We start from the raw sequence: 23,168 nt of genomic DNA on the forward strand, positions 1-23,168 counted from the left end.
CTATTCTTTGTCTGACCCTATCTGTGCTACACTGGCAAAGGACTTTGTCATCCATCCATAGATCCACAAAGTTGAACAATTTCCACCCCACCTCAGGCCTGACTTTCCAAACCAGTGTACTTTGGTTTGCATGTTATAAGTAAAACAATCTCCTACTGAATCTCCAATCAGGATTCACATCCAGCTGCTTTACTGAGACCTCTACTTTCTATCTAGCTATCGCATTCTCAAAATGTGGGATTGTTTTTAATATATTTAATTTGTATGTTACCCCTGCCACAATCGCTAAACGGAGAACAAATTTGTCATTTCTCTGACACAGATGTAATAATCAGAGACAAGCCACCTTCATATATTCATAACTATCCACTTGTCAACTGAATTGGGAAAGGGCTTCTCTAAAAAATCTCACTGGCAATCGGACAGTATCCGGACTATTATAGTACACTGATTATGAAGGGGTTTAAAAATAACATTAAGGACGGTTTCGTTTTTCTAGCAATTTTAATTGCGTGTCTGCCACTTGCTACATCGGTAGAACACTTCCTCCCCAAATGTGTATTTGTTGGCTCAAAAGATGCTTGACATTTCTATTTGTAGAAGCGAATGAATAAACAAAAAGATACAGACAAGACTGGGGCCATGTTCGGGTGATGAACTTAACTAAAGGCTGATGGCAATCGATTTTGAGGATAGTGAAGGTTTATTGAAATTATGTTAGGATATATGGAATTTTATCGAAGGATGAGTATGGTTCTATTCTGCTTACAATTTGTTTTTTTTAAAACTGTTAATCCCATGGAAGTATACCTTTAGTATGTCCAAGAAGTATGCCTATATTTAAGAAGTCCTCAATGAATAGCAGAGTCAAATTTCCGTCGTGTATCCTTTAAAGATCCACACTAAACTGGAATGAAAAAACATGCCGACACAGATACCTATTTTGCCAGGTGATGTTTGAGGATTATGCTCCCAAATTAAAGATCGGCACTTACAGGGTCGGATTGGTGCAGCGTGCATGGGGCCAATGGGTGATGGTACTGCAACAACATTAACTGTTGCATGGCTTAACACTTATAAGGTCCCAAAGGTGACTCCAACTCGGGTTCTCCATTCTGCTGCAGAACGGTTTCAAAGTAAATTGGTGGAGGGTTTCGTCTGCATCTTCTGTAACCCCACAAAATCCCATACACAAAGCGAATTTCATTTGCAAAGCCTTTATTAAACAAGTAGGCGGTGGATGTTACACATTTTGATCACCCATGTTACCCATTGCTATCAATGTGTACGCACTCAAGGGAAGGAGAACCTTGGTAACGGCCCACAACGCCAGCTCACGTGATGGAAGCCAGGACCAGCTGCAATTTCTGTTCTTAAGCACGTGGAAGAAACCGGATGTGTTATTCACATTTTACAGAAAAAAAGAAGATTTTTTACACTTCTTGTGAAAATGCAAAGTTTTATTTTTTAATTTTTTAAATGACAACCATACAGCATACAGCAGCAAGTCTGTGGTAATCATTAATGTTGGACTTTGAAATTTTGTATCATAGGGCAAACACACATTTGACATGGATCGTTTCCTGCTGCCAAAAGATGGTAGATCACTCAAACGAAAGGCCGAAACAGACGTCGAGAAAAGAGCTGCAAAAAGTAGGAAGTATGATGTCTCCTACCTGGACCTTGGATTCACCTGCGTCACCATAAATGGTGAAATAAAGCCACAGTGTGTGGTTTGTGGCATGACCTTGGCTAATGAAAGTCTGAAACCAAACAAATTAAAGCGCCACTTGGAAACCAAACACGGGTCACTGGTAGGAAAGAATACAGATTTTTTTGCCAGAAAGCTGGAAGACATCATCCACCAAAAAGACACTGTGAAAAATGTGGTCTCCACGCCAACAAATGCTTTGAAAGCATCTTACCAAGTGGCGTACCACATTGCCAAAAACAAAAAGCCCTTTACGGATGGGGAAAAAGTGATTCTTCCAGCAATGCTTGATGTGGCCAGAACAATGCTTGGTGAAAAAGCGGCAGAGAAGTTGAAATTGGTACCACTCTCAGACACAACAATTTGCCGCAGAATCTCTGACATGTCTGAGGATATCCATAGACAACTCCTTGCACGCTTGAAATCGAGTTTGTTTGCTTTGCAATTGGATGAAGCGACTGACTTATCTAAGGACGCTCATTTAATTGCTTATGTCAGATACTGCCACAAAACTGTAATATTGGAAGATTTTTTATTCTGTAAACCAATCAGGGGACAGGCAACAGCATCAACCCTGTTTGACATTCTCAATGACTTCTTGAGCTCCAACGGCTTAAAATGGGACAGCTGTGTTGGGATCTGTACGGATGGTGCTCCTTCCATGTGTGGGGCTAGGGCAGGCTTAAAAGCCAAAGTGTTAAAAGTGGCTCCTCATATTCTATGGACCCACTGTATGATACACCGGGAAGCCCTTGCAGTCCGAAACATGGATAGGGAACTTGGGGATGTGTTGGATTGTGCTGTGAAAATTGTTAATTTCATAAAGGCGCACCCCACTAGAGCACGTCTGTTTGCCATTTTGTGTGCAGAAATGGGAGCTGATCATAATGGTTTGCTTTTCCATACTGAAGTCCGGTGGTTATCCAGAGGGAAGGTTCTGAACCGTATTTTTGAACTAAGAAATGAAGTACGGCAATTCCTTCTAGATTTGGATCCATACAAAGCAGAACAGTTGTGTAATCCTCGTTGGCTTGTGCTTTTAGCATACCTTGCAGACATCTTTGATATATTAAATTCCTTGAATTTGTCTTTGCAAGGAGCTGAAAGTACATCTTTCACAATGTGCAAAAAAATATCTGCTTTCAAGAAAAAGCTAGAGTTGTGGAAAAGACTAACTGAAGATGGCCTCCTGGAGGCATTCCCGTGTTTATCAGAAGCTGTTGAGGACACAGGTTACGAACTTGAAAGTGCTGCTGAGGTCATAAGAAATCACTTGACTTCTCTCAGGGGTGGTTTAGAAAAGTACTTTCCTGAGGACAGTGATCATGACAATGACTGGGTCTTCCAACCTTTTCTAGTGGATGCAGGTACTCATCTCCCAGTGCACCTTCAGGAAGACCTAATTGAGGTCCAGAGTGATCGCGTTCTCCAAATGCAATTCAGCAGAATCCCATTGGCGGAATTTTGGCTGAAAATGTCTGAAGAACATTCATGTTTGTCACAAATTGCAGTCAAGACTATTCTGCCTTTTAGTTCGTCATATTTATGTGAGATTGGTTTCTCAGCATTGGCAGTATTAAAGACCAAGTACCGTTCAAGGCTTGAGGTGGAGCACAACCTGAGGATGGCTGTAGCAAAGATACATCCACAAATTGACAATCTCTGCGGAGAAAAACAGGCCCACCCATCCCATTAGTTCAGAAATGTGTTACCAAGTTTGTCAAACTATGTTTTGTTTAGGAAAAATAAAGTACTGTTGTGCATTTTTGGGCAATTCTTTTTGGAGACTTTTTGTTTGAACTGTGTAGTAAGCTTGTGACTCCAAACTATAATCACCCATAAACCTTTAGTTTGCTAAACACTGTTTAATAATAATTCCCCACCGTAAAAATGATTTGCCATGGGAACGGGGGGGCGTTTGTGGTTGTCTGTGATGAGGAGTACCAAGTTCTAAAAAAAATTCTCAGGAGGGGGTCCTTAAGCCTGGAAATTTTGACAGGGGGGTCTCGGCATCCAAAAGTTTGAAGACCTCTGCCCTATCGTGATCATTTACTTAAGCCCACTGCATTCTAAAACGGGGGTGTTTCGCAGTTTGAAGCTGCACATAAAGTTTTAGTTGTTGCCTTAGCCATTAAGTGAAGTCCCTCATCGTGGCTCAGGATGCAGGGGGGTGAACAGTTATCACAGGGGACGTCTTTTCCTGTGCACATTTCTGAATTGTTTTGCATTTTTACTTTTCTGCTGATATTAACTAAATGCAGTGTGCCACAGCCCTTAGAAAGAGATGAGTGCAAAATAAAAATGAAACCCCTGGAGAGCCGAGGATTTGTACCCCCTCAGCTGCACAATATGTTTTAGTAATATCTTAACTCCATTCCTATCATAGGCTCAGAAGAATGAAAGACGGGGTCAGTCCTATCCAGGTTTAAACCTGTGATGTCCTTTCTGCAGTCGGGTCTCTGCAGTTGGTGGCATCCAATCCATGGAGCTATTTTGCCATCTTTATAGAAGTGTTAGTTGTTGGAGAAGTGCGGTGAAGCCAGGCTCCCCTTGCAGTCAGTGCGTTACGTTTTTGTCTAGCGGATTTTAGTTTGTGGCCATGAAGCCTACAAAATGCCTGCCTGAGAAGGTGTAACATTGATGCACATATTGCTTTAGAATTCTGCTCATGTCTATGGTAGAAACGCTATTTTTATTCTTGAAAGTGCCTCTACACGAGTGCAGCGTTACAAAGCTGCGTAAAACAGAACTGCTGTCGTGCCATTGTGGTTCTCATGGAAATCGGTGTTGGCACCATGTTGTAACAGCCAGGATGGTAGGAAGGCTAGCATCCACTGAAAGGGGAGGGAACAAGCCGGCTAGTGTACATTGAAAGGGGTGGTCACAAGTGGGCTACAGTACAACGAAGGTGCTATTCTCAAGTGGGCTAGTGTACAGAGAAAAGGGAAAATCACAAGTGGAGTAGCGTACAGTGAAAAGGGAAGGTCACAAGAGGGCTAGCATACAGTGAAAGAGGAGGCCACAAGTGGGCTAGTGTACAGTGAAAGAGAATATCACAAGTGTGGTATGGTACATTGAAAAGTGGAGGGTACGAGTGGGCTAGTGTACAGTAAAAATGAGACATCACAAGTGGGCTAGCGGTCATTGGCCAAGAGAGGTTACGAGTTGGCTTGTGTAAAGTGGAAATGGTAGGTCTCAAGGGGGCTAGAGTGCAGTGAAAAGGGAAGGTGAAAAGTGGGCTAGTGTACAGTAAAAAGGAGAAATCACAAGTGCGCTAGCGGTCAGTGGACAGGAAAGGTTGCAAGTTGGCTTGTGTAAAGTGGAAATGGTAGGTCGCAAAGGGAGTGCAGTGAAAAGGGGAGGTGAGAAGTGGGCTAGTGTACAGTAAAAAGGAGAGATCACAAGTAGGCTAGTGTACAGTAAAAAGGAGAGATCATAAGTAGGCCAGTGTACAGTGAAAAGGAGAGATCACAAGTAGGCTAGTGTACAGTGAAAAGGAGAGATCACAAGTAGGCTAGTGTACAGTGAAAAGGAGAGATCACAAGTAGGCTAGTGTACAGTGAAAAGGAGAGATCACAAGTAGACTAGTGCACAGTAAAAAGGAGAGATCACAAGTAGGCTAGTGTCCAGTAAAAAGGAGAGATCATAAGTAGGCTAGTGTACAGTGAAAAGGAGAGATCCCAAATTGGCTAGTGTACAGTGAAAAGGAGAGATCACAAGTAGGCTAGTGTCCAGTAAAAAGGAGAGATCATAAGTAGGCCAGTGTACAGTGAAAAGGAGAGATCACAAGTAGGCTAGTGTACAGTGAAAAGGAGAGATCACAAGTAGGCTAGTGTACAGTGAAAAGGAGAGATCACAAGTAGGCTAGTGTACAGTGAAAAGGAGAGATCACAAGTAGACTAGTGTACAGTGAAAAGGAGAGATCACAAGTAGGCTAGTGTACAGTGAAAAGGAGAGATCATAAGTAGGCCAGTGTACAGTGAAAAGGAGAGATCACAAGTAGGCTAGTGTACAGTGAAAAGGAGAGATCACAAGTAGGCTAGTGTACAGTGAAAAGGAGAGATCCCAAGTAGGCTAGTGTACAGTGAAAAGGAGAGATCACAAGTAGGCTAGTGTCCAGTAAAAAGGAGAGATCATAAGTAGGCCAGTGTACAGTGAAAAGGAGAGATCACAAGTAGGCTAGTGTACAGTGAAAAGGAGAGATCAGAAGTAGGCTTGTGTACAGTGAAAAGGAGAGATCACAAGTAGGCCAGTGTACAGTGAAAAGAAGAGATCACAAGTAGGCTAGTGTACAGTGAAAAGGAGAGATCATAAGTAGGCCAGTGTACAGTGAAAAGGAGAGATCACAAGTAGGCTAGTGTACAGTGAAAAGGAGAGATCCCAAGTAGGCTAGTGTACAGTGAAAAGGAGAGATCACAAGTAGGCTAGTGTCCAGTAAAAAGGAGAGATCATAAGTAGGCCAGTGTACAGTGAAAAGGAGAGATCACAAGTAGGCTAGTGTACAGTGAAAAGGAGAGATCAGAAGTAGGCTTGTGTACAGTGAAAAGGAGAGATCACAAGTAGGCCAGTGTACAGTGAAAAGAAGAGATCACAAGTAGGCTAGTGTACAGTGAAAAGGAGAGATCATAAGTAGGCCAGTGTACAGTGAAAAGGAGAGATCACAAGTAGGCTAGTGTACAGTGAAAAGGAGAGATCACAAGTAGGCTAGTGTACAGTGAAAAGGAGAGATCACAAGTAGGCTAGTGTCCAGTAAAAAGGAGAGATCATAAGTAGGCTAGTGTACAGTGAAAAGGAGAGATCCCAAGTACGCTAGTGTACAGTGAAAAGGAGAGATCACAAGTGCGCTAGCATACAGTGAAAAGGGAAGGTCACTCAACTGGCCAATGCCTCGAATTGGCCAAGTTGCCCACCTTTCGAGGCGGCTTCTTGCACCTTTGGCTTGCCTGTTTTTACACTCTTTCTCCTGATAGTCTCTGAAAGCCTCCTGCTTTTCATGACGGATTCCTTCATTGCTTCCCCTTGCAGTCTCTCACTGTGTTCCAGCGGTCGCTCACCACCATGCAGATCCAGATCCAGGGTTTGCTGCAGTTCGCTGTGCCCGTTTTCCCTTCAGCGCAGGTAAGGGGTAGCGGGCGTTGCACGGGGAACAGGCAGACATCTTCAAACTGTGCACAGGGCATTGGAAAGAGAGCTGAGCTGCACACGGGGAACAGGTAACGGGTGTGCAGCTGGCCAAGGAATTGATAAGTCTTCCAAGCCCCGTAAAGGTTAAAGGCGTGCGCCTGGAAGCCAGGTATAAAGCACTGAAAGGAGCACACCGTCTTGCACAGGTCATATATAGGACTGACTAGGGCAGATGTCATTGCAAGAGCTGCTTATTTCTGACCTTTTTCTTAAATTATTATGACTTTTAAAACAGCATCGTACATATGAATAGGCAACCCAACAGCAACTGCTAAAGAGATCTCTTGATTGTCAACATGTATCCAGAATCGTTTTTTCATGTGTAGTCAAAGGATGCCAGTGGCATCTTTCTCACAAGTAATAACCTGCAATGCACCTGGTTTTTGTGATATTTCCTAATACATTAAACTATTTACTTTCTTAAAAATGCATCACAAGAAAAGGGCTTGTTAAGTTTTCAAGAGGAGATCATATCTCTTATTTGATGACGTGTGTGGAAGCTGCATGATCTAACTTCAACAGTTCATGACGATGGTTTCTGTGAAAAGCACAAACACGCATTTCACAACACAAAATAACTCTTTTGGCTCACTGTGGGGAATTAGGTTTCCTGATTAGAGCACAACGCAGCCCGGTATACACCCCTTGAGTGGTGCCCTCTAAGTGTGTCAATGGGGGCAGCCACAGGGAGCAGCTGCTATGCATGGCACTGCCCTTGCTGCTTCTAGCACTTCCTCCCCTTCGCCTCAGGCGGATGAAGGTAACAGCAGGAAGAGGAAAGTGACCTTTCTGTAGGATCCAGTCCTTGAGCCCCCCTTATGATTTTGCAGCAAACAGGAGCTAAGGAAGAAAGGGCATCCCTCTGGGGTCATGAGGCGGTCAGAGGGTACCTGAGGTTCTTGTGCGACCTCTAGCCCTTTGGTGAATTTGCCTTCTTAGCCATTTGTTCAGGTGTCAGCAGATGGATCCCCTTATACCTGGCAGTCTAGCATTTCCATCTGGGTCATTTCCTCCTCCCTACTTTCTCTCATCAGCTCATTCTCTCACCTCTGTGCACCTCTCTTTGTGAGTCACTTCTTTCATCTCCTCTCTGTCTCTGTTTCAGAAAGACCTTCTGGGAATCCAGCAGATCCTGAACTCCTCTGAAGCCACCCTTCACCAGCTCACCGCCATGTTAGACTGCCGTGGGCTGCACAAGGTAAGTGACAGCCTTGATGGTTTCCCCTGTGGCAGGACTGAGACAGAATTGAATAGTTCTCAGTGTGTACACTCTTCGGTGGGACACATGTGCCATGCATACACCTTTGAAAATCTATACCTGATGAAAAGTCAAAATAAGCACAGATTTGCAATGTCCGCAGTTTGTGTGAGCTGTTAGCCTACACGGACAGTGCCACGATGTGGACTGAAGTGACAGAAGAAGAATAAATGTGCTGCTCATTTGAAGACTGTTTAAAACTGGGCACACTGGTTTGTAGACTTCAGCTCAGGGCCCTGAATGCTTCACGCCTCTGACACAGCATCACGATTGACATTCATAAATCCCCCACCACGCTCCTTTGCTAGGCAGACGCATGGCACTGAGGCTGCTTTGGTGTGCCCTTGTATGATGTATATTTGCCACTCTTCCAGGAGTCCTTGTGATGTGATCACTGATGCAATTCACGGTGTCACGAGTGAAGATCCGGTGAGCTCTGATCTGAAGCCTAATGGCCCTATATAAATAAATCACATTTTCTGACTCCCTTCATATTTTGAGTCCTGCTCCCTTTAATGTTGTATCGATTCAATGTATACTTCTAGAGGGAAGGTGACTTGGTAGTATATTTATTCTTAGAGCTGTGCAGCAGAAATGCGGGTCCGTGAATCCTTCCTCACCTGTGAGAATAAGTGGGCACAATTCCAAATGTTTATATATTTTGGATACGGGTAGAGGCTATTGCTCTACAGGGACCTTGCAGATGTGCTATGAAAAAACACGCCTGGTGTCGGTTTCTTGTATTCGTGTGTGAGTGGATTACGGGCCAGGCCCAGCTGTCGCTCTTCTGTCCCCGTGGAAGTCCCTGCAGTGATGTAATCATTATGTCGCAGTGGCCCATCTGTTGAAGGGGTCTTACATGAACCTTTCCAGCTTGATCTACAGTTCAGCACGAGGGACATAGTTTGCGGACGAGAGAATCCTGAAGGGGTAAAGAGGGCTGTGCATCCAAACACAAGTCGTAGAATGCCCTGGCTTCAAAAAATGTGTGTGTTGGAGCTCATCCAAGATCCCCCTGAGAGACTCATAAAACCAGCCACACCGCCACTTCATAAAAGTAGTTACATTTATTGAATTAATAAATCCTATTTTACTTGGACCAGGTTATCTCTATATGCACTGAAAGCACAGTAGCTTTCTATGGCAACCTATATTATATACACTTTGTACTTCTGCAAAAAAAAGTGAGAATCAATTTTGTACTCTATTGCTGCTTGTGTTGTGGGAAATTGAGCAGTGCAGCTTATGAAAGCATTTTTGCATTAGTGCTAAAATGGAGGAAATGGATTGTATAACCATTACTTTAAATATGAGAGTTGCTGATAAATTATGTTGGTCGCATGATCTAACTTTTAATGCTAACCCTTGAGCAACCTTTGTTTAAAAGCATGGATCCAACTGTTTTCACACGGTTTTGCTTCATAAATAATACAAAATAGAAGAAACTGATTTCGTATTAAATTAGATCCACTTTTCCACGTTTTAAAAATAGAAAAAATTATTGGCCCTTTTGTTTTTTTAAACAAGGGTTTGAAACGACATAACGTGACTCCAAATTTCCTGCAGTGTTTGCGGTTAAGGATCTCAGAAAAAACAAGTAACTGATGTTCCTAGTAATGTAACGTGAAAGCAGCAGATCTCAGTCCAGAGCGGCCTGTGGTTGCACCGCGTAAAGGAATAATCCAGCTGTGTTTTTGAGTCTGACACTTTTGTGTAGCAAACATTCCTTAATCTCCTCTGGGCACTGTGTGTTTACTGCTCATGTACGATGCCAGTCTGAGACCACTGAATAGCTCCACCATATCCGCGCGAGGGCCTCCTACTTCTCATCAGTGCCCGCTTCTCATCAGTGCCCGCTTCTCATCAGTGCCCGCTTCTCATCAGTGCCCGCTTCTCATCAGTGCCCGCTTCTCATCAGTGCCCGCTTCTCATGCTCCATCACTGTGGACTCGTCACTGCAGAAGTGTGAGCTGTTCAGATGCTGTTCATCAGACTTTGGCAATTAGCAGTGAAAAGAGAAAGGGGGCATTGAAGCGCTGGAGGGTTTACACTATAATATCCTATCTCTCTCTAACCCCCTCTGTTTTAGGACTACCTGGACGCGCTTGTTGGAATCTGCTATGATGGGGTGGAAGGGCTGATGTACCTGGGCTTGTTCTCGCTGCTAGCAGCTGTAGCCTTCTCCGCCATGGTGGCCGCAATACCGCAGGCCTGGAAGCAGTGCGCAGCCCGGTGAGTGTGATGGAGGGTGTTTCCTAACAGCTGGGGAGAGAGGAGAGCTGATCAAGTGAGGAGGACAGGAGCATTACTGCCAAGGTGGATGGGCAGATCGAGTTATCCCTGGGGAGGGGGGATACCCATTTCTTCCGGTTTCATTACATTCCCATCACATAATACAGTTGTGAAATTATCCAAAGATTATGTAATTAGTATAATGTGCTACAGTTTGCATTCGGTTACATTTCCAAGTACCTCTTAAGAAAAGCCTTAATTATTACATTATGCCTTCCCAGCCATTTGTCTTTTTTTTTATCCTTAATTGAAATAATCTGTGTTTCATGTTGCTAAATAAGAAAGTTATTTGCAAAGGATGACATTTGAGAATTGTTGACTAATAGCTTTGTTTCCCCCTGTGCTTCTGTAATGTATATATATATATATCATTGAATGTGCTATCAGTGACCGACCTGAAATTTGTTATGGAAAATTGGCAAATCTGGGGCAGTTGTAGCATTATTTTCATGACACAAAAATGAATCATTTAAGAATCTTTCTGTGGACAGGCTCTTGAATAGAGACTGAAATTATACCCGTACAAATGATCTAGGTGTTAAAAAAACAAAGGTAAAAACGTCTGCTGCAAACACGTTCAAAAGAATATCCATTCAAAATCCATGTACAGGACCCCAGGTACTGACGCAGTGGACCTGGATATCAAGTTACTAAAATGGGGCTAAGTTTATCAACGAAAACCTGCTCTAGAAGGTGGTTGTAGGTTTGGATTCCAAATACATTGGAATACAGTTGTAACACGCAATAAAATATTTAATTAAAAAAATATATTTTTTACTTACACATGGAAAACAGTGAGGTTAAATTAAGGACAAGGGACCTGATGTACAAAACACTTTTGCGCTCACAGACCTTGCAATTCACAATTAAAGACTTGGCAAATGTAAAAGAGTGTTTTTTAATGTACAAAATCTCTTTTGCAACTCAGAAAAGTATTTCCGACTTACAATAGTGGTTCTAACACTTATTCTGAATAGCGAGTAAGCGGGGATTAGAAAGGGTCATCCTCTCCTGTTCTCAATTTGCAATTGCATCACAAACCATTGACCAGATACCAACACCTGAGTTATGGGTGGTGTATGATTTGCAAGGTGAAGCTGCTTCTTAGATCCGCTTCCCCTTTGGGAATTATTGGGTGGCTGCAGGAAGAGTTGGCAGTGGTCCTGGGTACCACAGTTTGCTCCCACTGTTGTCTTTACAAATGGATTTTTCTTTAGCTATTTAAAAGTGGCACCTGACCCTTCAAGATACATGCACTTAAAAAAAAAATGTATTTGAAAATGTGTAGGCAGGAATGGAGAGCTGCCGTCAGCTGCAGGTGACCATCCTTTTGTTCATGGTCAATAACAAGAGGTCTCAAATAGCGACTTGCCTAATTAATATTCAGTAGGCAGGTCAATTTATGATTCTTTGCGAATGGTCGATTTACAATGCAATTTCTTGGGTACATTTGTCTCATCGCAAATTGCATCCCTATTCACAAACTAATTGATGTGCAATTTGCACTTCCTGGTTTGTAAATAGGGATTAGTACATCAGCTCCAAGAATTCAAACTGTTTCATTGTTCATACATGGTAAGTCACAATCCTGGTGCTCTCCAGTTGCATAGTCAAGTACTCAGTTTTAGCGCTTCACTTTCACAGGGTAGCGAGGTTGAACAGTCGAGGCTTATTCCAAGAAGGGGAGGGGTTTAGAGACTCTGAATCAGTATGACACCATAGATAATACGAAATAAATTAAAAATAAATCCGCTTTTTACCTTATAAAATGAAAATGACTGTATTAACCGCTAAGTAAAAAATGTCAATTGAAAATAAAGTACACAGAGAAAACCAAATGGTCATACCATTGTATAGGCAGAAGCCACAGTCTCTGTTTTAATAGCTCTCTTGCACTAAGCACTAGAAATCTGTTTACCATTGTATCCTTCGTCCAGTGGTAAGCTATGGCGATGCGTTGATTGCCTTGTTTTCATTGAAAGTTTTAGCGTCTATTTCACAGAGATGGGGAATGGTTGAGGGATGCATGCTGGGAAATTGGTGCCACGGCTTTACTTTGATGTAGCCAACTGTAGCACCAATGCATGCTTCTACATTTAAATTGCTTGTGCCTGAGCCCAAAAACCTACCTCACAAACACTACAAAACAGACTGTGATATCCGTGTCTGAAATTCGTAGTACCAATTTTATTTTGCCTCGATGATGCCAAAGTGTCCGGGCACCTCTGGAACAGTGGGAGGCCTCCACTCAATAATGAAACAGGACTGTAGTTTTACGTTGCTCTTTTCAGTCTTTAATTTCTACTGCCTACAGCTCCCTCCCCAAAAACTGTGGGATCAAGGAGCATCGATGGATTTTTCACAAAGTAGTCCAGTGTTTGCAAATACTTGTCCCAGAGCAAAGGATGCACTGGCACTGGGCACCAGTGCCACTCTGCAGAGGTGTCAGATGGTGGTGCAGTCTGCCTTAGCAGACTCTATAAGCACACAAATGGCGGCGTTCTCGTCCCCAGCTAAATACAAATCTTGGTGGTAGATGTACTATACAAGGAGGCCCATGAAAGTATAGTGGAGCACACACTCTGTTGAAGGACTGAGAGGGCCAAGGGAGAAAGACGCAAAGCGACTTGTTGCCGGGATTGCGCCTGCCAGCTTATGTCGCAACTCTAGCCTCTCACCAGCACAGTTGGGCTTGCTGGATGGTGGTTCATTTCCCTACCTTGTCTTGGCAGTTCCAGTTTGTTGGCGGACTGGTAGACTGGTTCCGGTCTGAGGCTGGTGACTCCTCCGGACTGGGGGTGCTTCACTGGTGGCAGGCTCTTCAGACAATTGGGCAGGCAGACGAGGGTCTCGGAAGGAACTTCTACCACCATTCTCCCAGGTAGGAGGGGAATTGACACCAGAGGAAGGGGTCCATGCTCTGGAAGGCATTTGTCAGGTCCACATAGGTCCATGGGGGATTGTGGGTACTGGCCAGAACTTTTACTGTCAATGGCACAACACATAGCAACCACAAGTGAAACGCTGAGTAAAGTTTAAATGTTTCTGCCCGCTACAGAAGGCTCACTTTCACAAGTTTCTACCTGGATTAACATGAATGTGGCAGGCACGGGAGAAAGATTAGTGGAATTCAATCTCCTCCGATATAAAGGAAAACACTCCTTATAAGGGTGGATTAGGTTTCCAGAAGGGAAACTATTATGAGGTTTGCTCAACAGGGCTGTGCCTGCCTATCTCCGCTTTGTGTATCATCTTGTGTTAGGCCTCACTCCCGCATTGCAGATGCCCACATTTTCAGATACCAGTGCTAATGTCACTCGATACCAATGCTAATAAACTGCGATACCAAAGGGGATACCAAGCGATACCAAAGGGGATGATGGACGAAGCGTTTGAGCAAATCAAACACTCACCCCCAGTCAAATGATCTGGGTTTAATCCAGCATCATTCTTTAGCTCACTCCACCACCCCAGTTCAGACATGGCCATATGCAAATCAGTCTGACCCTGTGCCTCATGGGAACAGTCCAGCCCGAACTGCCAAGCCATGTCTTCCCTGGACCGGAAACAAGCATCCTGGGACCGGTTTCGTGTTCATAACCCTCTTCAGCCAGGCTATCTTGAATCCAGTGGCAAAGTGAGCAAGGGGACCCACGTCTGGGCATACCCTGCCAACTTAGGGCGAACAAAGCGATACCAAAGGGGGATGATGGACGGAGTGTTGAGCAAATCAAACACTCACCCCCAGTCAACTGATCTGGGTTTAAACTGGACCCACAAATATTAATGTTCATTATTTTTTTTTTTTTACATAGAGTCCCATAGCTGGAGTTTTTCTTGTTCTAAGTGCTGCCAGTTTGGGCACATGACTGAGAAACCTAGCCTTCTCCCTGCGGGCTTTGGTAGATTGCTGTTCACCTAGCTGAGGTACTTGTGCAGCTGATTTTAGGCTTAGACCCCGCTGAAGAGGACAATGCTTTTCCTCCCTACCCTCTGGTATTGAGAAGTATGAAAGTGGCCTCATGTTGATATAGCAGCTTGTCGTTGATGGTACAATTTGATTAAATGGGGAAGATGTGATTAGAACTTTAGCCTCTTGTTTCCACAGCAGGGAACTTGACTTCTAGACCGCACTTCTTCTCCAGTTTATAATACTTTGCCAGAAGTACTTCTGGTCGCTTGCAGACCTCAGGGCCAGGCTGATCGAAAAGACCCTAGTTCCATAGTTTGCCTTTCGTGGGGCGCCTTGCTAAATACAATGTCTGGGCCCTCAGGCTTTTGCAGAGTGAAGAGGCCGGTTATACCGGTCCAATGAGAGGTTTTCAGTGCTGCTAACAAAGACTTGTTCTATGGTTCGTCATGGTAAAGGACTCGATGCATTTCTAAAGTCCGCACCCAAGCTCGGAAGGTAGTGCACCAGAAACCTCAAGGGTTGTGAGAAATGTTTCAGGCCTGTGTAGTTCAATCGCTACAATAATTGTGCTAGATTTTGCCAGAAGTTAAAGTATTTCAGGTGATTAAACAGGTGCCACAGAGATCAGAATGTAACTGCAGGCCTTTAAATCAAATCCCACCACTTCTGATGCAGCCTTTTATCCTATTGAACTCCGTGAAATGATGACCAGTGTGTAACAGAATAGTAACGCCTTTGGTTCACATTTCTTTGATGCCCCAAAAACAGAGGCAAAAAGTTCTATATAAACAATGCATTACTATGCGAGTACAATTAGCCACCCTGGGCTTTCAGGACTGTTGCTCCAGAATGCTGAGTGTGTTCACTAACATGGAATTTGTATGCTTTAAAAAAAAAAAAAAAAACCTGTACCAGTCCGCAAACACACCTCCCTCTATTGCTTGCATTTTGACTATCTAGTGGTGAAAAATCTCTGTGTGGACATGTGGGATATAATAAAACAATCCATTATTATTTTATGATATATTGTATAGTGGTGCACAATTATGTTTTTATAGTAGGTACTAAACCAAAGATGGAAAAAACCTAGTCTGCAACAAGTGAGGCTCAAGAGCATACACCTCTAAAATAAAGATCAACAAATTATTTATCGAAAGGTGTCGACCAAATTCGTCTCCCATCTATTGTAGGTTTGGCTTAAATTACACCTCTTCAACCATATATCGGGGAAGACTTGGGTGGTTGTTAAACGTTTTGTGGATAGAAATTTGTATTGTCTTTATTTTGACGGTCTACGCTTTTGAATCTTTGTTTTTGTTGTAGCCTATGTTTTGTAGTCCGTATTTTCTGTTTACCACAAAGCATGCTTTGTTTATGACCACTTCTTCATCAGGGGATATGGTAGTAATTTGAGTCACCTTCTTAGCTTGATCCAATACTAGACCAGTATCCCTTGCTCTGTTACCTCATTAGGTGCAGGAGAAGTGCAACAAAACTAGCACACAGTGTGAGGTGTGAAGAACTCCTGTAGTTAATTTTGCTCCCACCATAACCCCATTTCTTCTTGCTATGTGCAGGGATCGGGAGTACACCGACATTGATGAGGAGGACCCCTTCAACCCACAGGCCCGCCGCATTGCTGCCCACAACCCCGACCGGGGGCCGATGCGCAGTTTCTGCAGCTACAGCAGCAGCCTCGGGAGCCAGACCAGCCTTCACCCCCCAGCACAGACCATCTCCAATGCACCCGTCTCGGAGTACATGTGAGTGTCTGAAATATTTAATGGCGTACTCTCCCCGCTTTGTTACCCTTCTGCCTTAGGAAGCTTTAATCACAAATTATTCAGCAGGATTCATTCTCAGAAAGGTTTGAACCTCTGCTCCGAAAGTTACAATGACAGTCTCCAATCCTTTGGGTCTGCTTTGTGATTAAAGCTTTACAGCTGAAGACTAATGTTACTAAACACTGAATATTTGTGTCCAAGCAAGTGCTGCAAACAATACCGGTGGAAAAACAAATCATAGTCATATCTGCATGGACAATGTACAAAATGCTCTACGAAAGAAGACCTAAATATGTATGGGGACAAAAACTAAATTTCATAAATACGTACCACCAATGTAGCTTGAGGTCTAGTACTCAGCCCTTTAAGGTTCCTCCTTTCAAATACAAGAAAAGTGGCAGTCCAGCTTTTTGAGTATTTGAACAACTTGCCATTCGAACTTCTCTTGGAGCCTTTGCTGAAACTTAGAATAGTGATAAAACAACTAGCCTCTTGTTTCCAACTTGGTTAGAACTACACAATAGTGCTAAGAGACTTCTGTGGAGTGAAAGTATGTATTATAAGTACCCTTAAAAAAGATATATATATATATATATATATATATATATATATATATATATATATATATATATATATATATATATTCTAGTGGAATTTGTGTCATGGCGAGCCATACATCACCTAATTTTAGGGCAAAATATGAAAGAGGCCGCTGGTTAAAGAGTGAAAGTAGACATTCTGTTGGATGATGATGATACACTAGTTAGTAGGACATAGATGTTCAGTTTTAATTGGAAATGTGTATGGAAGAGTTAATATGATATGGGCCCATTCAGGTGTTGTTTGCTCTTCGGTGTGGGTGTGGCCTTTTAAATGATGGTGTGAGAAAGAAGGCAAGTCTGATTTTTGTCCTCTTGTAGCTGAAGAAGGGTAAGCCTTGAAACACTTTCTGCATGTGGGGGTCTCTAGAGACAGCAGTTCTGTTTATACGATGGTGTGTTAGACAAAAAAATCAAGTTGGTGCCACAGGCGATGATGCTGAACTGAAAATCATTGGATTCCAAGGTGTTTTTAGGTCGAGCCTAGAGTCAGCACACATGCACTGCTCTGCGAGGCATGCTGTATTCCCTCAGTGACTTTTGGCCATGCCCACAGACTTTCATTGGGTCCTTCCTGTGCCTTTCGAACTGCCTTTCTTTTGTATGGTGAATTGGTGCCATTTGTCCCTGGTGTGTTTGTCATGCCCATGGTGACTAGCCCTGTTACATGGGCCATTTCTCCTCAGGGCATTCCTCCTAGTGATGGCACTCTTTTTTAACTTTTAATTTTGGCTGGAACACTAGCACTTTAAAAAAAAAAATGAAGCATGTGAGCTGTAGATCACATGCTTTGCATACTCCTGCCATCTAGTGTTGGGTCCGGATGTTTGCGAGTTGTTTTTCTTCGAAGAAGTCTTTCCAGTCACCAGGTAGGCGGCGAATCCTTTCAGTGATAGTGCACATGGCCATCGACTTCATTGTTGGATTGTTTTCTTCTGCCATCGGGTTCGGACATGTATTGCTGCGCTCCGCTTTGAAACCCTTTCTTTAGGTGCGCAATTCACTCTACTCGTGTCGGTATTGTTTTGAACACATATCCCACTTCTCGGCCTATCGTATCTGTCGAGAAAAAACTCTGTTTCAATCGAAGATCTTAGGAGAGGCCGTCCAGCCTAACTGCGTCAGTCCACTTCGCAGTCGATGGAACGGACTCCATTCAAATTCTGCCCTTGATGCCACACCAAGTATCCGCACACCGACTCGCATGAAGTGTGCAACTTGTGCTTGTCTTCCTAGCACAACGAACAGGACTGGGACGCGTGCAGATCGTTTCAATCGAAGAAAACGCTCCGTGATTGTCGAGCTCGACGTCACGAAATGTCAAAACGTTGAATACACGCCGGACATCTTAGGCGAAGAATCAGAGAACGAACTTTAGTCACAAGGGGCCGAGGAAGAACAAGAAGAACTGGTCTCCATTCCAGAATTGGACTCCGAGATGGAAGAAGACTTGCCACAAGGTCAACGTCCCATGAGTATCGAACGCCCCTTGACCCAAACAAATTCAGCTGAAAGAAAAGCCTTCAGTCCCACCCCCGCCTTCGGGCTAAGGTCGGCATCGACCAGATGTTTCTGATGCCCCGCCTTCTGGCTTGGCACCGAAACACGTCACTAAGCCTTCCTGATCGGGATCGAGTCAGCCAAAGTCTGGCACCCAGCCGAAACCTTCAGGCTCGAAGCCGAAAACCATTTCAGAGCCAAAATAGTTGACACCAAAACAAAGCCTCCTTCAGCACCGAAATCTTCCGTGCTGAAATGTCACTCTACCTCATCACCAAAATCCTCGGTGCCGAAACCTAAACCTTTTTCTCCAAGGCCGCAGGATCCAATTTTCGACGCCCCCAACACCCAAATCGAACCCAAAACAAAAGGAACTTTATATAAATCTAGATACAGGACGTGTTCTTACCAAATTACCTCAGAAACGCAAACCTGATTTAGAGGACGCCCTTTACCATATTCCTTTGAAGAGGAAAAATGTAGGTACTTACCCCTCCCCTCCTCCTACTCCACCACGTTCCCCTACACCAACTTCTCCACCTTTGCAGCATTTACTGATTACACCAACTAACTCTCCACCACCTGATGATGATGATGGAGATGGGGGGACAATATTTTACCAATAGACCCCTGGAAGGATTATAACACTGATTCACCTACAGATAACAATCCAGATATTTACCCTGCAAAGCCTTCCCCTCCAGACGACAAAGTAGGATATCTAGAAGTACTTGCTAGAGCTGCAGAATTTCATGGGGTACAGTTATACAAGGGATCTCTAGAGGAAGATTTACTATTTGAAACGCACAGTAGCACACAAAGGGCTAGCCACACTCTACCTATGCTTGAAAGTATGATGAGACATGACAATGATATCTTTGAAGATCCAGTGCGTGCTCGCATTCTCAACCCCAGAATTGATAAAAAAATATAAGCCTGCTTCCTTAGATCCAGTCTTTATTAAAGGACAGTTACCACTAGACTACTTGGTGGTCTCTAATGCCCGTAAAATGGCCAATTCACAGACTAATCTGCAAAAAATCTGTGAGTATGGTTTGACTCTTCCCTCTCTTTCAAACCCCATGTCCTAAAGGTAACAGGGACTTGGTTTGGCCTCATTAAAACTCTGAAAAAATTCTTTAACCTGATCCGGCTTGCCGCTAGGAAAACAGTGGCAGTGGCTCTTATATTATCACGGCTGGACTTCTGTAATAGTCTCCTGGCAGGGATTAATAAAGCTACCCTGAGGAGACTACAAGTAGTACAGCATGCAGCAGCCAGATTGGTCCTAGGGCTCCCTCGTAGAGCGTCTGCCTCTGCCACCCTGAAGACCCTTCACTGGCTCCCGGTTCATAAAAGAATTTTGTTCAAATTACTGTTGACGACCTTCAGAGCATTCCGCCGGCTGGGTCCTGTATACCTTTCTACAAGATTCAAACCATATACTACAGCGAGGACACTTAGATCTAGTGCTGCAAACTTGCTTAAACTGCCTGGCTTCAAATTGATTACTAAAGGAGGGAAATTGGCAACGGTATTAGGGGCAAAGGCCTGGAATTGCATGCCAAAGGAACTTAGAGCAACGGAAAACAGGAAGAGCAGTTCAGAAAGGCACTAAAGACATGGATCTTTGGAACATCAGATGCCTGTTGCCTGGCCCTAATCTAGGTCCTAATCTGATACAACTGATTTGAGTTATTTACAGCGCCAGGAGACTTCATTGGGAGTGGCAGTCACGCTAAATAAGCAACACCTTTCATTTCATTTCATTTCACTACAGGGGATGCTCCCCCTTAAGACAAAGAGTCAAAATTATTAGACGCCTCCAGTAAACAAGTAGCCGCCCAAGCAGCAAATCATTGGTACATTGCCAACACTCAGGCCTTGCTGGCCAGATATGATAGGACAGACTGGGACGAAACGGAGCAGTTGCTACAACACCTCCCAGATTAGCACAAAGCAAAAGCCCAGAATTTAGTCCAGGAAGGGAAGCTCATATCCAATTCCTCAATTAGATGTGCTTTAGATGCTGCAGACACGCAGCTAGAGAGATCACCACTTGTGTGTTATTAAGGAGACCTGCTTAGTTGAGGATTTCTGGTTTCAAACCCGAAGTACAACAGTCTATTTTAAATACTCCTTTGACAAGGAACACCTCTTTGGGCCCGAAGTAGATAAGTCTTTAGAAAATATGAAAAAAGACACAGAAGTAGCCAAGTCTATGGGAGCTCTGCAGCCTCCCTCTAATCGGGGCGCCTCAGACAATACTACCGCCTCCTACAAAGGCAACAGTCAATCTTCCTCTACAAGGGGCTTCTTTAGAGGAGGCTACAGAGTCAACAACAACAAAGGTCGAGGCAGGGTTTCCACACCACGTAATTCCCCTTTCCCCAACAAGCAATGACTTGCCTACACTCCCCCCCCCTCCCCACCCCCCTCCCCCGATCAATTAACACCTGTCTGGGGACGTCTTCTACAATTCCTCCCCATTTGGCAATCTATCACCACAGACAAATGGGTGTTCAGAATTATCCAATATGTTTATTGCCTGCAGCTCACCAACAATCCTCTAAACATTCCACCATGTTCTCACATAATGTCACCAGAACATTTACATCTACTTAAAGCAAGAGGTCTAGTCTCTCCTGTCCAAAGGAGCCATAGAACCTGTGCCGTTACAACATTAAGGGACAGGCGTGCACTACCTGTACTTTCTCATCCCCAAAAAGGACGGCTCCTTGAGACCTATTCTAGACCTCTACATACTTTCAGAGCATTACCACATGGTGATACTTCAACAAGTGCTCCCACTTCTACAGCAGGGCGATTTTTTTGTCTACTCTAGACTTAAGACACATATTTCCACATTCCAATTCATCCTGCTCATCGCAAATACCTCAGATTCATTAACAATCATTACCAATTCAAAGTACTACCGCTTGGTGTCACCACTGCTCCAAGGGTATTTACCAAATGTCTGGCAGTAGTCGCAGCACATCTGAGAATTGATCCCCACGCAAGACTTCACATGCGTCCCATTCAAGAATGCTTAGCAATTCAGTGGAACCAGTCGCAGGGTCAGTTGACCGATCTAGTCTTGGTAGATGGCCGCACCCATCGCTCTCTGCAGTGGTGGAACCCACAAAATTTATCCAAAGGGCGGCCCTTTCTCGACCCTGTTCCACAGATCGTGCTAACAGCAGACGCATTACTCACTGGTTGGGGCGCGCACCTACAAAGTCGCACAATCCCAGGATAATGGATTCTAAAGTCCAGAAATCTTCATATAAATCACCTAGAGCTACTAGCAGTGTTTCTAGCACTCAAAGTCTTTCAAACTCACTTAATAGGCAAAACTGTCTTAGTCCGCACAGACAACATGACAGCTATGTTCTATATACAAAAACAGTGCAGGACACACTCTCTCCAACTGTCACGCCTAGCACAAGCCATTTGGAAAGTGGCCATACATCACAAAATGTATCTCTTAGCAGAACATCTTCCAGGAGTAGACAATCAAATTGCAGACCTTCTCAGCAGACAGACAGCAAATCCACGAGTGGAAACTTCATCCCCAGATTCTTCTTCCCTACTTTCATGAATGGGGATTTCCTCACATAGACCTGTTCGCCACAGCAGAAAACGTGAAATGCCCAAGTTTCACCTCCAGGTTCCCACACCCGCTCTCCAAAGGCAATGCCCTTTGGATGACCTGGTCAGGGATATTTGTCTACGCTTTTCCACCTCTCCCACTCATTCCGCTGGTAGTTCGGAAGCTCAGGCAGTCATCCCTCAAACTCATTCTCACAGCTCCCACATGGGCACGTTAACCTTGGTTCACCACCCTGCTTGAGCTCTCAGTAGTTCCACACCAAAAGCTGTATGTCAGCTCCTGTCTCCTCACTCAGAGCCATGGAGAAATCAGGCATCTAAATCCCAAGGAACTCAACCTAGCAAATTGGCTCCTGAAGTCAGAGTGGTTATTTACAATTACCAACAGACTGTATGAACATCCTAAAGGAGGCTAGGAAACCTACTACTAGGGCATGTTATGTAGCAAAGTGGAAACGATTTGTTATATACTGTAATAATAACACTATCAATCCCCTTGATGCTTTACTGCAAAACATCATCTGTTATCTCTTACACTTACAGCAATCTGAATTAGCCTACACATTCATTTGATTGCATTTAGCAGCAGTAGCTGCATACTTACAAAACAGACAACACTCTATTCAGAGTACCAGTGATTAAAGCCTTTATAGAAGGACTAAAAAGAGTAATACCACCAAGAGCTCCACCTGCACAAGTATGGAACTTGAACATAGTCCTTACGAGGCTAGTGGGGTCCACCTTTTGAACCAATGAACAGATGCCGACTACAATTTCTGTCATGGAATGTTGCTTTTCTTATTGCAATCACTTCCTTAAGGAGAGTTGGTGAAATCCAGGCACTACCTATACAAGAGCCTTTCTTTCAACTTCATAAGGACAAACTGGTTCTTCGAACTAATCCCAAATTTCTTCCTAAAGTGGTTTCTGCTTTTCACATAAATCAATCAGTTGAGTTACTCGTGTTCTTTCCTAAAGCTGATTCTGTAGCAGAACGAGCTCTACACACACTAGATGTTAGAAGAGCTCTATTATAACAAATGGAAAGAACAAAAGATTTTTGTAAGACTAAACAGCTCTTTGTTGCTTTTTCACCACCACACAAACTCAATCCCATTTCTAAATCGGGCATTGCAAGATGGATCGTAAAATGTATCCAAACATGTTTTGTGAAAGTGGAGAGAACATTGACAATACCCCCTAGAGCGCATTCCATTCGCAAAATAGGTGCTACTATGGCTTTCATAGGGAATATTCCCTAAGCTGACATCTGTAAGGCAGCAACATGTTCCACACCGCACACATTCACCAAATA

The 23,168-nt window shown here is 43.7% G+C and overlaps 2 protein-coding genes across 3 annotated transcripts in view; both read left to right on the top strand.

The window, feature by feature from the left end:
• The window catches only part of TTYH2 (tweety family member 2), a 323,403-nt gene that overhangs the window by 282,659 nt on the left and 17,576 nt on the right, over positions 1–23,168 (top strand). For both annotated transcript variants that reach the window (XM_085617358.1, XM_085617359.1), the window contains 4 exons: positions 6,737–6,829; positions 8,001–8,093; positions 10,243–10,385; positions 15,936–16,121. In XM_085617358.1, coding sequence (XP_085473484.1) covers positions 6,737–6,829; positions 8,001–8,093; positions 10,243–10,385; positions 15,936–16,121 — 515 coding nt within the window. The remainder of the gene's footprint in view (positions 1–6,736; positions 6,830–8,000; positions 8,094–10,242; positions 10,386–15,935; positions 16,122–23,168) is intronic.
• LOC146810370 (SCAN domain-containing protein 3-like) lies at positions 18–3,407 on the top strand. The gene has a single exon (XM_085620369.1). The coding sequence runs from the start codon at positions 1,572–1,574 to the stop codon at positions 3,405–3,407; it is 1,836 nt and encodes a 611-aa protein (XP_085476495.1). The 5' UTR covers positions 18–1,571.

This window comes from Triturus cristatus, chromosome 7, assembly GCF_964204655.1.
Source record: "Triturus cristatus chromosome 7, aTriCri1.1, whole genome shotgun sequence".
Taxonomy (NCBI): Eukaryota; Metazoa; Chordata; class Amphibia; order Caudata; family Salamandridae; genus Triturus; species Triturus cristatus.